At 40.5% G+C, this 15,258-nt stretch overlaps 1 protein-coding gene across 1 annotated transcript; it reads left to right on the top strand.

Moving 5' to 3' along the window:
* Positions 1–1,021: 1,021 nt before the first annotated feature.
* LOC148101494 (uncharacterized) lies at positions 1,022–1,958 on the top strand. The gene is made up of 2 exons (XM_087845515.1): positions 1,022–1,399; positions 1,491–1,958. The coding sequence occupies exons 1-2, from the start codon at positions 1,022–1,024 to the stop codon at positions 1,956–1,958; spliced, it is 846 nt and encodes a 281-aa protein (XP_087701641.1).
* Positions 1,959–15,258: the final 13,300 nt, after the last annotated feature.

Raw genomic sequence — 15,258 nt, 5'->3', positions numbered from 1 at the left:
ATAAGTATTAATAGTTTTAGGAATTGTGCTATAAGAATCACAGTTAGTGTTTAAGCATTCAGAAAAAACTGTAATTGTTGTCAGCTGTTTTCCCCATGTGATTCTACTTCCTTTGATCATTCCTTATGTGTATTTAGTCTGTGTGTTCCACTCAGCCAGGGTTTAACCTCACCACAGTTTTCTTAGGTTTACTCCATTGTTCTCTGTGTTTTCTAGTTTACTCAATGTTCACAGTTTGTCATAGTTTTTCACTGAGTGTCACAGCCTTTTTGTTACAGTTTTTTCTGATGGCTTTAACCCTAACTGTGATTCTTATAGCACAATTCCTAAAACTATTAATACTTATAGCAAAACCACTCACTGAGTTTGCAAAACTAAAAGCACAAACACTGCTTTGCACTCAGTTTGCAATTTTGTAACACACACTTTGCAAAACTGCAGGCACAATTCACTGCACAACACTCTTTTTGCAGAACTTTAAACACAACTCACTGCTTACACTCAATTACCAAATTTCCAACACACTCCTAGCAAAATTATACACATGTATGGCTATCATTAACACTATTTTGCCAACTGTCTGGCACACTTTCACATGTGAAAACTGTTTTAGATAATTAGTCCACTTTGCAATCAGCCTAAGCACTATAAACAGGCCACAGGTAAGCTGTCTATGTGGAGTACAATGGAAGGAGCAGAGTGAGAAGAGTGAGAATCAGAGGAGGGCGAGGGAGAGGACGTGGAGGTGAAGAAGTTGGAGGAAGAGGACGTGGAGGTGAAGAAGTTGGAGGAAGAGGACGTGGAGGTGAAGAAGCAAGAGGATTAGAGGAAGTTAGAGGAAGAGGACAAGGAGGGGAAAGAGGAAGGGTAAGAAGAGTAAGAAACAGAATAACTGATGACATCAGAGCTACAATAGTGGACCATGTCATCAACCATGGGATGACCCTGAGGGAAGCTGGCCAACGGGTTCAGCCTAAACTGAGCCGCTACACTGTGGCAAGCATCATTAGGACATTTTGAAATGAGAATCGGTAAGTACTTTGTAGCACTGCCATACTCTAATGAGAAACACAACAGTACCATACATGCAAAAATACTGAAATTGTTACTTTACAGAATTGCTAGACGTCCAGATGTTGGGGGCAGAGGCAGAATGTTCACTCCAGAGCAAGAGACCCATATAGTGAACATGGTGATTGCCAATAATGCAATAAGACTGCGCGAAATACAGCAGCGCATAATTGATAATGACACCATCTTTCAAAATATACACAGTGCAAGCATTTCTGCACTAAGTCGTGTACTTGCGCGCCACAGAATAAGAATGAAGCAAATTTACAGAGTTCCTTTCGAGAGAAACACAGAACGTGTAAAGCAACTGCGATATGACTATGTGCAGGTAAGCTACTGTCATTGGTTCTGAATTTGGAAGTGCATACTGTAGTGCTGTGCATGGGCCTGATGTGTTGCATTTGTTTTGTCTTGTCCAGAGAGTGATGGAACTAGAAGCAGATGCAACAGGACATGAGCTACTTTTTGTAGATGAGGCCGGTTTTAACCTCAGTAAAACCAGGAGACGTGGCAGGAACATTATTGGACACCGTGCCATCATCAATGTCCCAGGACAACGTGGTGGTAACATAACCATGTGTGCAGCTATAAGCCAAAATGGTGTTGTTCACCATCATGCAACTATAGGCCCATACAGAACTGCACACATTATTGCATTCCTGGACACCTTGCATGACATGCTCACTGTTCAGAGACCAGAGCAGACCCGATATGTCATCATATGGGACAATGTTAGTTTCCATAGGGCTGCTTTGGTCCGCAACTGGTTTACAGACCACCCATCCTTCATGGCACTCAACCTCCCTCCATACTCTCCACTCCCATCGAGGAGTTCTTCTCTGCCTGGTGCTGGAAAGTGTACGACCGCCATCCTCATCAACAGGTAGCCCTTTTACAGAAAATGGAGGAGGCATGTGGAGATATTGACCAGGCATCATGTCAGGCCTGGATACGGCATTCAAGGAGATATTTTGCCTTGGACTGGAGGATGTCGCATGCGATGTGGACGAAATTTTGTGGCCGGACCCAGAAAGACGACATGATGTAGGCTGATTGTCTTTTTTTTCCTTTTTTTTGTGAAATTCCTATTTTGTGTTCTGACTTTGTCTTGGTTTTGATGAGTGTGAATAAACACCAATACTTGAAGTTTGGATCCTTGTATGTTTACATGACACTATGACAAAAGTGTGACCTCAAATTGACATCTGTACACAGAGAAAACAAAAGCCAGATGTGTTTTGTATTCATACCATCAGTGTGCAGTTGGCGCATTGTGTGCTTAGTAGATGATGGCTTGTGTGTACTGTTTGATACGAAAACACCATTTTTACGAAGGTGTGAAGAGTTAATCTAGCTGTGTTCGCTTTTGCAAGTGAACTACAATGTTTTGATAATTGGGTGACAGGTTTTCTTATTTGTGTGTAGAGTTTTGCAAAAATAGCCAATAGTTACAAAAAATGTGCTTAAGCAATCAGAAAAAACTGTAACACGGTGTTCATAGCCTCCTTAGTTTCCCTAGTTCCTTGTTTTTTCTTCTGCAATCAGCCAATAAAGGCTCGCTTTATTTTTGAAACTACGTTTTGTCTCCACCGTGTCTGCATCTGGGTCTACCTCTTTCCTCACACCGGCGCACCCCGCCGTGACATCTTCTTTCTGAAGACAATTTTCTTCAGGACTTTTTCAAGGAATTTAGATATTGCTCCAAAATATGAACGAACGGTTTCATCAAGATTTGTTTTTTTCAGGGATGGGATGTTTGAAATCAGCTGGAACCGTTCCTGTTAGAAGAGTAGAGTTAATAATGGATAACACACAAGGTTCGTGTGTCAAAGACGTCTTTAAAATGGCGAGTGGAGATAATGTTGGTGTGACACGTAGAGGGCTTTGAATTGGAGACTTCTTCAGCCAAACTGAACAGAGAAACAGGCTCAAAGTGATCGAAAACAGCTAATAAATTTGAGGTAACAGAAAGATCATAAGCTGGAGGAGTGTTCTGAAACCTGATAGCAGCAACCTCACAGACAAAAACTATAAAAAGTGTCCACATACAGGGCTGGACTGGGACAAAAAGTCGGCCCGGGCATTTTGACTAGAGCCATAAAGCCTTTGAATGAAAACAAATGCTGTTGTGACAGTGATGTACAGTCTTGTTGGTATATGTATGATTTCTATACATTTTAAGTCATACTAAAAACTTTGGTTGTAAGATTCAGATAATTATTTATTAAAAGCGAGACATTTTAAATGAGAATAAGAAAGAAAAGTATTTCTTTGTGCCCCCCTCTCCCTGTTAATGCCCTACCTGGCCCCCTGGCATAACTTTGCTAGATCCACCCCTGCACGGTTACCAGCTGGCAGCTACTTAGAAAAGGATCCTGGTGTTATTTGTCTTCACCTGTTCAGCTCTGATGATTCAGTAAGGACATCTCCTGGTTTCATCTTCATGTTTCCCTCTCACCACATATCCAAACCGATATCATGACCAGCAGCTTTACAGCTGTGGCTCCAGCAAACATCAGCTGATACTAGAAATTAATATTAAATAAATTCTAGCAACAGCTGATCAAGCTTAAACGTGCTGCTGTTGTTTAGCGCAACATCTGGTTTCCTCTTTCTGGTGCAAAAACAAACAGAGAAATGGGACTTGTGACAGAAAAGCCGATCAGCTGATCATTGATCAGTTTCATGATTGAAGTAGCAACAGGAGAGGGAGGGGGAGAGAATGAGAGAAAAGGCAGCTGACAGTGTAAAGACGCAGAATAAATCCACTTTGTGTCTTTTTCCATTCTAGCTGAAGTACGGGACAAACTGTGCTCCTTTTCAGCTCAATACGAAACACGTAATATTTTCTCTGAATACGGGACAATTCCGTTTTTTACGGGACGGTTTGCAACTCTACTAACTAACCTTATAAATAAAATAAAGTTCACTATCAGTAACATCATAGCACCCACCCAGCTGTATAGAAACTGCCCGGTATGCCCGATGGCCAGTCCGGCTATGTTCACAGGTGGCTGAAAACACTGGAAAGTGTGTGATGGGTGAAGGGTTGATGACAGAATAAATGTTGTTAAATAAGACATGGGCTCTGTGACACTTATCAGAAATGATGTCTGATAAATACTTTTTTAAAAATAGTTTTTGATCTTCTAACATTATTAGTAATGTAACAGGGCTTCCCTCAACATATCAGAGGAGATCTGGAGTTTATCTTTTTTTCAATTTTCTTTCTGCTTTTCTACAAGTCCTCCTAAAAAGTTTCATTGGTTAGAATTCCAGTTTTACTCTTATTAGAATCTGTGATTTTCAACCGGCGTTTCAAACCTTATAATTTAAAGGGACCGCCACCACAGCTGTTATCTAGTGTATAGTCTTGAAAGACATGGGACACTGTCCCAGCTGTTATAAGGTGTGAGACAAAGTTTGGCCTGGTATCCCAGCATCCTCTTCTGTCACATCAACCCTCTGCATGTCGTCCTTCACTACATCCATGAACATCCCCTGAAGTCTTCCTCTCTTTGTAATTGGGACCAACGTGTATAAATAAATAAATAAATAAAAACCATTTAAAAAACAAAAAAGAAACACAATTAGCCATTCCCCATCTCCATTTAAGCAAATTTACTTCTACAGCTAGTCTGACCTCTGTTGCTCTTTAGAAACACACACTCAGACCCAGAAGCTATAAAACAGCTTATAATATGTGTCTATTGTGGTGGTCCTCATTTTAATAATGTTTAAAAGAAAACAACTTCCATCACACACGTGCCCATGCAACAGGACAAACAGCCTTATAAAAGAAATGGGGCACTCTTGTTAAGGTGTCTCACAACAGGAAGTGACAGTCCATCCAGGACCCTTCTCAGACTTGCAATCCCTTGACAGTGATTACAGTTTTTTCTGATGGCTTGAGCACATTTTTTGTAACTATTGGCTATTTTTGCAAAACTCTACACACAAATAAGAAAACTCTTCACCCAATCAGCAAAACATTGTAGTTTTCTTGTAAAAGCGAATAACCCTTGCTTACCTCTCCACACCTTTGTAAAAATGGTATTTTTGTATCCAACAGTTAACACAAGCCATCACATTAATAAGCACACAATGCACCAACTACACACTGATGGTATGAATAAAAAAACACATCTGGCTTTTGTTTTCTCTGTGCACAAGGTAGGCTATGTCAGTTTGAGCTCATACTTTTGTCATAGATAAGCATAGAGGGATCCAAACTTCAAGTACTATTATTCACACACATCAAAACAAACACAAGTTTATTTCCAAGTATAGGATTATTTGCAATCGCCATATTGACTATATGGGTTTCTTGGTCTGCAGTGAACATGCTTCCTCTGCCCCAGCATCTGGTCATCTAGCAATTCTGTAAAGTAACAATTTCAGTATCTTTACATCTATGGTATTGTTGTGTTTCTCATTGGCATACGGCAGTGCTACAAATCTTAGTACGAAGTGACTGCACTAACCGATTCTCATTTCAAAATGTCCTTATGATGCTTGCTACAGTGTAGCGGCTTGAGTTAGGCTGAACCCGTCGGCCAGCTTCCCTCAGGGTCATTCCACGGTTGATTACATGGTCCACTATTGTAGCTCTGATGTCATCAGCAATTCGTCCTCCTCTTGTTCCTCCTTGTCCTTGTCGTCCTCTTCATCCTACTTCTTCACCTCCACGTCCTCTTGCTCGGCCTCCTCTACTTCTCCCTCTTCCTGCTCCCTCCATTGTACTCCACACACACAGCTTACCGGTATTATAGTGCTTAGGCTGATTGCAAAGTGAACTAATTATCTAAAAAAGTTTTCACATGTGACAGTGTGCCAGACAGTTGGCAAAATAGTGTAAATAATGGCCTTAAACGTGTATAGTTTTGCTAGGAGTGCGTTGATCATTTGGAAATTGAGTGTAAAGCAGTGAGTTGTGTTTACAGTTCTGCAAAAAGAGTGCTGTGCAGTGGATTGTAGCTACAGGTTTGCAAAGTGTGTGTTACAAAATGGCAAGCTGAGTGCAAAGCAGTGTTTGTGCTTTTAGTTTTGCAAACTCAGTGAGTGGTTTTGCTATAAGTATTAATAGTTTTAGAAATTGTGCTATAAGAATCACAGTTAGGGTTTAAGCATTCAGAAAAAACTGTAAATCCACCATTTGTTAGGTTGCTATTTGTTCACTACCTGGATGCACAAGCTTTTCACTCATAGCATGACTGATCAACAGCCCAGCTGTGCATACCTGGGAGCTATTCCTGCTCCTGTTTTGGATAGAAAGGTAACCCCTCGATTTCTTGCAGCTACCTACCAAAAATCCTCTCGTCAGAGCGTTAACGCCAGCATAAATTAGATGGGCTTAAAATGAACTGAATTAATCGCTTCAGTGTTATTAAATCGAGAACTATTTGACTCTGGGGAAGTGAGAGAAGAGAAGCGTGAGCTGCTTCTATTTTGCACCGTTACAAATACACTGTGCGCACTTCATTCAAATGCGTTCTGTTGCGTGTTGCTTGTTGTTCTTTTCGTTTTTCACTGTGAGCTTTGTGTGTATTAGTTGTATTTGGGATCGGTCTAAGGACCAGTCCTTTTGTCAGACTGTGATTCTGACTAGCAATCAGGCAATCATCACCAATCAAAATGGTGCGTTCGGACGCACGCAGCTGCGCAGCGCTCCCAACAGATGCGCTTGCTCTCCATTGTGTGCCTTTCTCTTCTTTTGTATCTATTCGTCTAGACTGTATATGTCTTCTGTTTGCTATTTATTCTTGATGTCTTTATGATTTATGTTTTTTTTTCTCCAGCTCAATTGGCATGGAGCACCCATAATTTAGTTGTACATGTACAATGCCAATAAAGTGCTATTCTGTTCTATTCTTGCAATAACAAAGTTCAATAGGAAGCCCTCACCTCTCTGGAGCAAAGATAAAGATGTAGAATTATTAATGACGTTCTTGTAACTTTTTTGCAGCTCTATAAAAAATGCATGTGCGAACCAGCCACTGTTAATTTAAATCAAGCACATCATGACTGTCTGTATTTACGAATAGGGAAACTGCTCTCACGGGCGGCATGTTCGTTGCAGCACACGACTGAGAAATTAGCTGCAGCACACAGTGGCTGAGATAAAAACCCAAAGCTTCATTTTTCAGTGAAATTCTGCTGACAGTCTCACAGATGGAAACGGCTTCTCATCTGCACTCAATGGAGCAAAATGAGAAAACTGACTAAGCAATTCTGCTGCAGAAGCAGGTAGAGATTCAGCCATTTGTTCTCAGTAATGGGTCCACCTTCTTGGTGAAGTGAAAGTGTCTGTTCACAGGTAGCAAAGTGATAAGGGGTCTAAATCTGTTTCTGAAATTTTCAGTGAGTAATCGAAGACTTTACAGCATATTTATTAATATATGTAATGCACCATTTTCTTTGCATATGTTTCAGAAATGCATAAAGTGGCAAATGGTGCCCCATCCATAACAGAGCTATAAATTACATTTGATAAAAAGTAAGTGTTTTGCAGAGAAACCCTTTGTTCACTCTGTAACAATATGAACTCATATCAGTGAAAGCTGCCAGACCACAAGTCTGAGTTCAATGTGACCCTTCCACACAAACATTACAGCATGATGTGCTTGGATGCACCGAACATGCTTAAAAGCTTCAGTTGATCATTAGTTATTTTTCCTGTGTGTGTGTGTGTGTGTGTGTGTGTGTGTGCGCGCGCACGCACATTATTTAAGGTCAAACTGACCACTTTCTACTTAGCGTGTGCCCAGTATTTGTGCAGATGTCTGGGTTTGACTGATTGGTGTGGCTTCTTTTTATGAAGCCTGGTTTCCCACTGCTGAATACAAGCTCCGTGTAACTGGATGCAAAGAGAGAGGGAGAGAAAAACAGGACTAATTCACTGCGGAAGTGTATCAAGAGAACATTTTAAAGCCCTGCGTGTTGCTTGAAAAAAAAAGAAAATCCAGTAATATGATTTCTCAAAATGAAATGTGCTGACGTCAAACTTTAGACAGACTTTCCACTGTTTAAGTGTAATTACACTATAAAGAAAGAGCTCTAAACAATACACAGTCATGGGCAAATACGTCATAAAAATCACAGTTTTAAAAAGAACTTTTCCTCATAAAATAATTGATTTCCTTGTTTTTCTGTACTCCCAACCTGTTTCCTTCTCCCATGAATACATCATGTGTGGAACCAAATACTTAATAGCTGCATGCCGGCATCTTCTCATATATAACTCTTGTGCGTCCAGTGTTGTGGGTAGGTGAGTTCACGCTCACACCTCAGCGATCTGTGAAATTATTAACGTGCTTGTGGGCAGAGGCTGCGTGATGATGATCATCATCATCATCTCAAAATGAGAGAGGTTTTACAGTTTTCTTTTTTTTTGTTATTTTTATTGTTTGATAGAGTGTTTGTCGGTCTGCTGTGTGAGGGGAGGACAAGATAAAGGCTGAAGGAGAAAACGTGAATGATTCAAAACAAAGGAAAAGACAGATCCTACATAATAGTAGAGCTTTATAAATTTAAAAAAAAAATCATATTCTGTTATTCAGCTGCTAATGTTATTCAGCTGATATCCATCCACTGAATGAGGCTCTCTTCATGCTGACAGTTGGAAGTAATTTTTTGTGTCCCGTTTGTCTCACACACACGCAGGTTCCACTTTTTGTTTTTGCACCACACAGTTGTATGTTGGCAATTAAACAGAAGCAGATTAATGGCATTGACCATGTTAACTCTTTGGTGAAAACATTTCTAGAGTGGTGGTGCTGCAGCCTCTCCTAACTGCCTTTAATTCAAGCAGCGCTCGAGTGAAACCTGGGGGTGGGGGGGCTTCGACTGACTCGTGTGAAGCTTGTTCAAGTAAATCAGCTTGTAGACAAGTGCTGGAAAGGTGGCCGTTTTGAATACTATCAGATTATGCTGGGATTTCATGAGGCTTTCTGCAAACTTGAGGACCCCATGCAGCTCAAGTGGTATTAAAGTAAAACATGCCAGGAAAAATAAGCAATTTTTCAAAGATAAAGAATTCCAGCTGTAGGCTGAACTGCTCTCATGAGAAGAGAAGCTTTTAGATCTTTTTTGTATCAAAGCCTTATTTAACTGTTCACTGCTGCCATACAGAAATGCTTAATCAACACATGAATAAATGTTTGTACATTTTGTAGGATAACATTAGGTAGAAGCTGGGGGGGGGGGAATTCAGAATATAAGAAACTTTTTTCCTGTTTTCAGCTGAAGCTTTATGCAATGTTTGCACCAGTAGGCTCGAAATGATTCTATTTATGTACAAGTAGTACAAAAATCAGGCACTAAGCTTTTAGACAATCTGTGTCACTCATGCAGCCATCAATTTGCTCAACCACTTATCCAATTTAGGGTTGTGGGGGTTCTGGAGCCTATCCCAGCTACGGTAGGGTGGGAGACAGTGTACATGCTGGACTATTTGCCTGTCCACTGTATCGCTTTTAAGTAATTATCACTCCTCTGGTCTTTGTCAGCTGTCTTTTCATTTAATATTGCCTGTCAACACACGTAGAGGTCAGATTAACTCTTTTATTCTGCCTGGTTCTGTCTGATATTCGACTAGTTTCGTTTTTATCATTTGCAAAACAAAAAAAATAACTGCTGAAGCATGCACACGCTGTTGACGTCCGTGAACATTTATTATATTTTATAAAATGTTGGACTCTCAAAGGTCAGATGTGTTTCAGAGAGATTTCTGCCCGTGGGCACAAATGTGCCTGTTCCAAATATATACTTTGGGGGGGGAGGGTATACACAGATATCAAGGTGGAAGCAGTAAAAACCTCAATAGCTGAACCCGAGGTAGTCCAAACTAATAGCACCAGCATTGAAATATATAAAAATGAAAAGGTCTGATAATAAAATCCTGAAAAAAAGTGGCAGCTGACAGCAGGTAAAAATTTCAAAGGCTTGTCTGGTTATTTGGTGAGGACTCCTGGGTTTCAGAAGTAATAGCCTCTGCTATTATCTCTGTTATTATCTCCTTAGCAGCCAAAGCACCGAAGCCTCCCAAGAGAAGTTTAAGGAGTTTCTGCTGTCCGTTATTCAGGCAGATGACAGGAAAGTGGATATGATGTTATTGGCTGGGAGAACGAGCTGTTTAAAGTGACCCTCTCGAGCTCAGGGTTGGCACGCCACCCTGAGCACCGAGTTGAATAATGATGATGTTCTTTTCCATCGGACACAGCAATCACATTTCATATTTAATATTATTCTGCTTCTGCACCAGGGTCATTTCCTCCCACAGCTTTGGCCTAAGTGCACATAGTTAAAAATTATGTTGATTTCTGAAATCTTTTCAGTACAGAATTTGGGATGGTTACCAGACAATATCAGAAAGTTTCACCAAAACTACACAAAAATATACATCTCAATTCTGTTTTTACACTTTAATTAATATTTCATATTCAGCAAGTGAAACAATCTTCACAACACCGCATATTTATTGTAGATTTGATATTAAAAAGTGAGCCATGTGGATTGCTTTGTTATTATGTGACCTCTGCCTTAGTGTGGGTCTGTTATCTACCAATTAGATGATCCTTCCTAATGTCTGGGCTCCTCCTTTACCCCCTGTCCTATTCTCTTAGCCATGACCGAGAGCTCAAAGCCATAAATGTGGATAGGAATGAGATCTTCCAATAAAATTTCCTTTATGGTTAAAGTCGCAGTTACAGAGACCTTGGTGTTAGGGGAACATTGGTTGCTAGGAGAAAACTGGTTGTTATCACCAGATGAAACTGAATGAAATTGGTGACAAAGAGGGTGCTGCTCCGAAAAAACTCCTTGTGACTGTGTTGGTTGCTAGTAGATTGGTGTTGTTCCCATTGTTTGCATGGAAGACACCAACTTGCAATCACTGACCAACTATTAGCCAAGAAGTAGTGAAGCCTGAAAAAGGGGGCAAATTTTCAAAGGGTCCAACTTTTACTTTGAAAGATAACAGTTTCTGTTTCCAGTGTGCGTTGCACTTTTTACAATTTCACAAGCACAGAGAGCATTTGGTGTGTTTTTGTTGACAAGTTGATGTCTTCATGCAAACTAAGAGTGGCTGCAGCGACAAAAGTAACCGCAAGGTTTTTGATGTGACATGCCTATCAGCAGGTTTCAGCAAGCACTCACCAAGTGGTCAGGGAATAAACATGTTTCACTTGCAACCTGTGGTTAATAGGACGTCACTGATCAATCCCTAGGTCTGTGTGTTCCTCACCTCAACCAGTAAGGCATCCGTTTCACCACAAGTGCAAATCTAATCTGCCTCTTGATCTGTAAAACCTCACTTGTGAGCAAGGCTTCAAGACACTAAGCCCTGGAACGAACTCGTCCATGCTGCTTGACATTTTGGATCCAACACAGACCTGACTGGATCTGATTGTGATGTAACAAAACAGCAGCAGCTCTAATTTTCACACAGGAACGATGGTAAATGGTCTGTATTTGTATAGCGCTTTACTAGTCCCTAAGGACCCCAAAGCGCTTTACACATTCAGTCATCCACCCATTCACACACACGTGATTGCAAGTTACATTGTATCCACAGCTGCCCTGGGGCGCACTGACAGAGGTGAGGCTGCCGGACACTGGCAACGGGTGTCACTGGCAAGACACTTCACCAGTAGGCAACGGGTGAAGTGTCTTGCCCAAGGACACAACAACCGAGACTGTCCAAGCCAGGGCTCGAACCGGCAACCTTCCGATTACAGGACGAACTCCCAACTCTTGAGCCACGATCGCGCCGTTGAACCACGATCGCTCCATGTAGATCATTTAATCAGCTCTCAGAACAAAAGAACACATGCAGACGTTTTGTCACGTCCCGCGGCGTTCCTGAGGAACGCTAAAGGAGACCTTCGGCGTTCTTATGGTACGCGGCGGGTTATGGCTGAAATCCAGTGCAATGACGCTCCCGCAGTAATAGACGTTCCAGCCCTGTATTCCAGCCCTAAACCTAACCTTATCCCTAGCCCTAACCATAACCTTTTTCCTGATCTTAACCAGGACTTTAATGATGTTAAATAGCGTGTTTCTAAGTGATTTGAAGAAAAAGACCGAACATGTGTAGATTGAGTCCATACGGTTCTCATATTTCCTCATTTTTCCGAGGTCGTCATTTAGGAACGTGGTGGGTAGCCGAAAACGTAATATGTTGACGATTTGTCACCTAGCGTAAAATGTTACGCTTCGGGAGTGAGAACGTGGCAGACAAAACACTCTGGTTCTGAAATGCTCCAGGTGTGATTTGAAGCTTTGTAAATGATGGAACAAAAGACTGTGAGGCTTTTGGTGTTCATGTTTGGTTTTATGTTTAGTATTGTTATGCTTTGATTTGTGACTCGTTTTCTTTGCTCTTTGAGAGTTAATGAAGATCTTATGATGAGCTTCATTTTTGTGACATCCTAGACATCCTTTTAAATGTTTTATTGTTTTAGTTCCCCAGTTCACCTATTTGTACCTCCCTCAGTCTCATCTGCATGCTTGCCCTCCCACTATCATGTTTGTTTTGCACTGTCTCTTATTTCCTGTTTCACTTTGAATGTTATTTTTCTTTCATGTATTCCATTATTTTACTTCCTCTTATGACTGCCTGTTCTGCCCTAAATATGTCTTCAGTGTGCATATTTTGCCTGTCGTCCAATTGTTAACATATTAATTAATGCCTTAGAATGTGAAACTCCTGATTTGTGGTTGTTTTCAATTACTGTTTGCTCACCTTTTTGGTTCTTGTACTCAGACAAACAAACACAAAAATGAGCCAATTTTTATGTAAGACCTGCATTTTTGGTTCTTTAATTGAGTCCACAGCAGAGTTTTAATAGTTTTGCAATTTTCATTAGTTTTTATTTTTATTTAGTTTTGACTTCAGATTTTCAATTTTATATCAGTTTTAATTAGTTTTTACCAATTGTTTGCTAGTTTAGTTTTTATTTTTTTGAAAATCCTTAGTTTCAGTTTAGTTTTGATTAGTTTCAGTTATAGTTTTAGTTGTTTGCAATAATTAAGTGTAACAAAATCCCAGTTTCATCATATCAGTCATTCTCTTCTGCTCATCCTTGGGTATGTTGCTATTCCAGCTACCATACTGCACCCTGGACAGGTCGCCTGTCTGTCGCAGGGCTAACACGCAGAGACAGACAACTCACATTCTCACCTATGGGTTCTTTAAATAAATAAATAAAGGCAGATGAACAACCATTGATACCAGGCAACTATAAAACGTTTATCTTGGCCCCAATGAGACTATTAACTCTCGCAGCACCGGGTGTTCGTAATTTTGGTTCAAGTGAATTGATAAACTTTTTGAAGGTAATTGACTCACACAGTTGTGTAGATATCCCCGTCCTGTTGTCTCGGGATGCATCACGCTGCCTTGCCTGGGGTTAGCTTCTGTTTTCTGGGGATGAGGGTTGAGTGTGCTCCCTTACCTTCTCAAGGTAAGCTAGGTTAGCCTTCTTGTGTGAGCTTTTCAAGTGCACTTTAAGGTTTGTGGGATTTTTTTCCCTTTAGAAATGTCCCTCATAATTTGTCTGTTTCCACTACAAGACACTTGCTTTATCCAAAACACAGTCATATTCAAAGTAATCCCAAATTGGACTCTGGCGCTTTCTTCCAACTTTTCCTGACATGATTCTGCGCGTGGACGGAGCAGCGACACAGACGACTCGACTAACGTACTGCCACCTGCTGGCATAATGAGACAGCAAGAAAAAAATCTGGAAACTAAACTTCATTTTCACCCTTGACTACTGTATGACACGCACACATCAACGAAAACTAAACACATTTTTGCTATAAATTCAGTTAATTTTAGTTAGTTTTGTGAACACTCATTCCAGTTTTAGTTAGTTTTCCTTTTTTTGTTTTTATTTTTATTTCTGTTAACGAAAATGTTTTTTCACTTCTAGTTTTCGTTATTTCGTTAGTTTTCGTTAACGATAATAACCTTGGTCCACAGACATCATCACTGATGAGAAATGCACATCTCAGTATCTCAGTTAGTGTGTTTTTTTTTTTTTTTATCTTCATTCTTTTTCAATTTATTTACAACTGCTAGCAGTACAGGTTGATGGTTGTTTAGACGTGACTGTTAAACTCCTTTACTAAGAGCAGCAACTCTCTCCATGACTGTGTGGGCAGTGAACTGTTTTCTGTTAGAGCAACATGGCCTTAGATGTGGGGGTTGCTAACATCTCTCCACTACTTCCCTCTTGGTTGCAGACCACCGCAGTGCACACGGAAAACCACAGCCTGATGAAACTAGCAGTACCACATTTTCTACAAAAAGGATGGATGCAAATATCTGCAAGATATGAAGAAAACTAAAGATCAGTTATCAGCTTTTTAGCAAAAATGGATTTGATTTCCTCATTTGCATGCATTAATCATTTTGATGCACATTCAGATCTAGGGCATTATAAATACCATCCTATCAATATTTCATTATAACATGAGCACTCAGTACTCAGAAGTCTGTCTACATCCAACTTTAACACAGAACTGCAGATCAGATCAAAATATAGTACGTTTATGTGGTGTCACAATGCAAGAGTTAGCAGGACGAGTCTGAAAAATTCCAGCTAATGCATGTGCATTTTTGCAACAGACAAACCGGTCAAAATGCAGTACCAACTATGCTGCCCACGTCAGTATCAGAAAGCCATCGGTGTCCATGGTGATAGAGGAGCAAGGTGCCCTGTCAAAATGGAGTGTCCTTCTGAAAAAGGAACTTCATACAGAGGGATACTATGAGACGAGGAGCTATTGGGGAGGAAGCAAGATTTAAGTAATAGCCCCAATTTCTTTTAAGGTCCCAGCTGAAATCCATACTCTCATTGTGTCTCTCACTTTCGACCTTAGAGGGAAGATTGTTTGCTCACTGTGTAGGGCAGTGTTGTGCTCAGCTGTAATGACTACGGCTGACCTGAACGTGTGGTGTCAGAACAAACTCTTCTGTCCTTCTGAGAAATCTGACCTTCTGAGAATAGCTGGACATTGCAGGAAATGTATGAGTCGAACTCCACAGTACACAAGTTCAGTTTTGAAATTCTTGAAAATTCTACGTATTCAATTCTCTGTGTACTTTCCATTCTCAGTCTGAATCTCTTGCGACAGCTACACGCATGAAGCCCACAGTGTACCTTTGTCATACTGGTTTCA

Source organism: Neolamprologus brichardi, chromosome 9, assembly GCF_056152115.1.
Source record: "Neolamprologus brichardi isolate AB-2024 chromosome 9, ASM5615211v1, whole genome shotgun sequence".
Taxonomy (NCBI): Eukaryota; Metazoa; Chordata; class Actinopteri; order Cichliformes; family Cichlidae; genus Neolamprologus; species Neolamprologus brichardi.
Note: the sequence above shows the minus strand (reverse complement) of the source record. Positions and strands in the feature narration are given on the sequence as shown.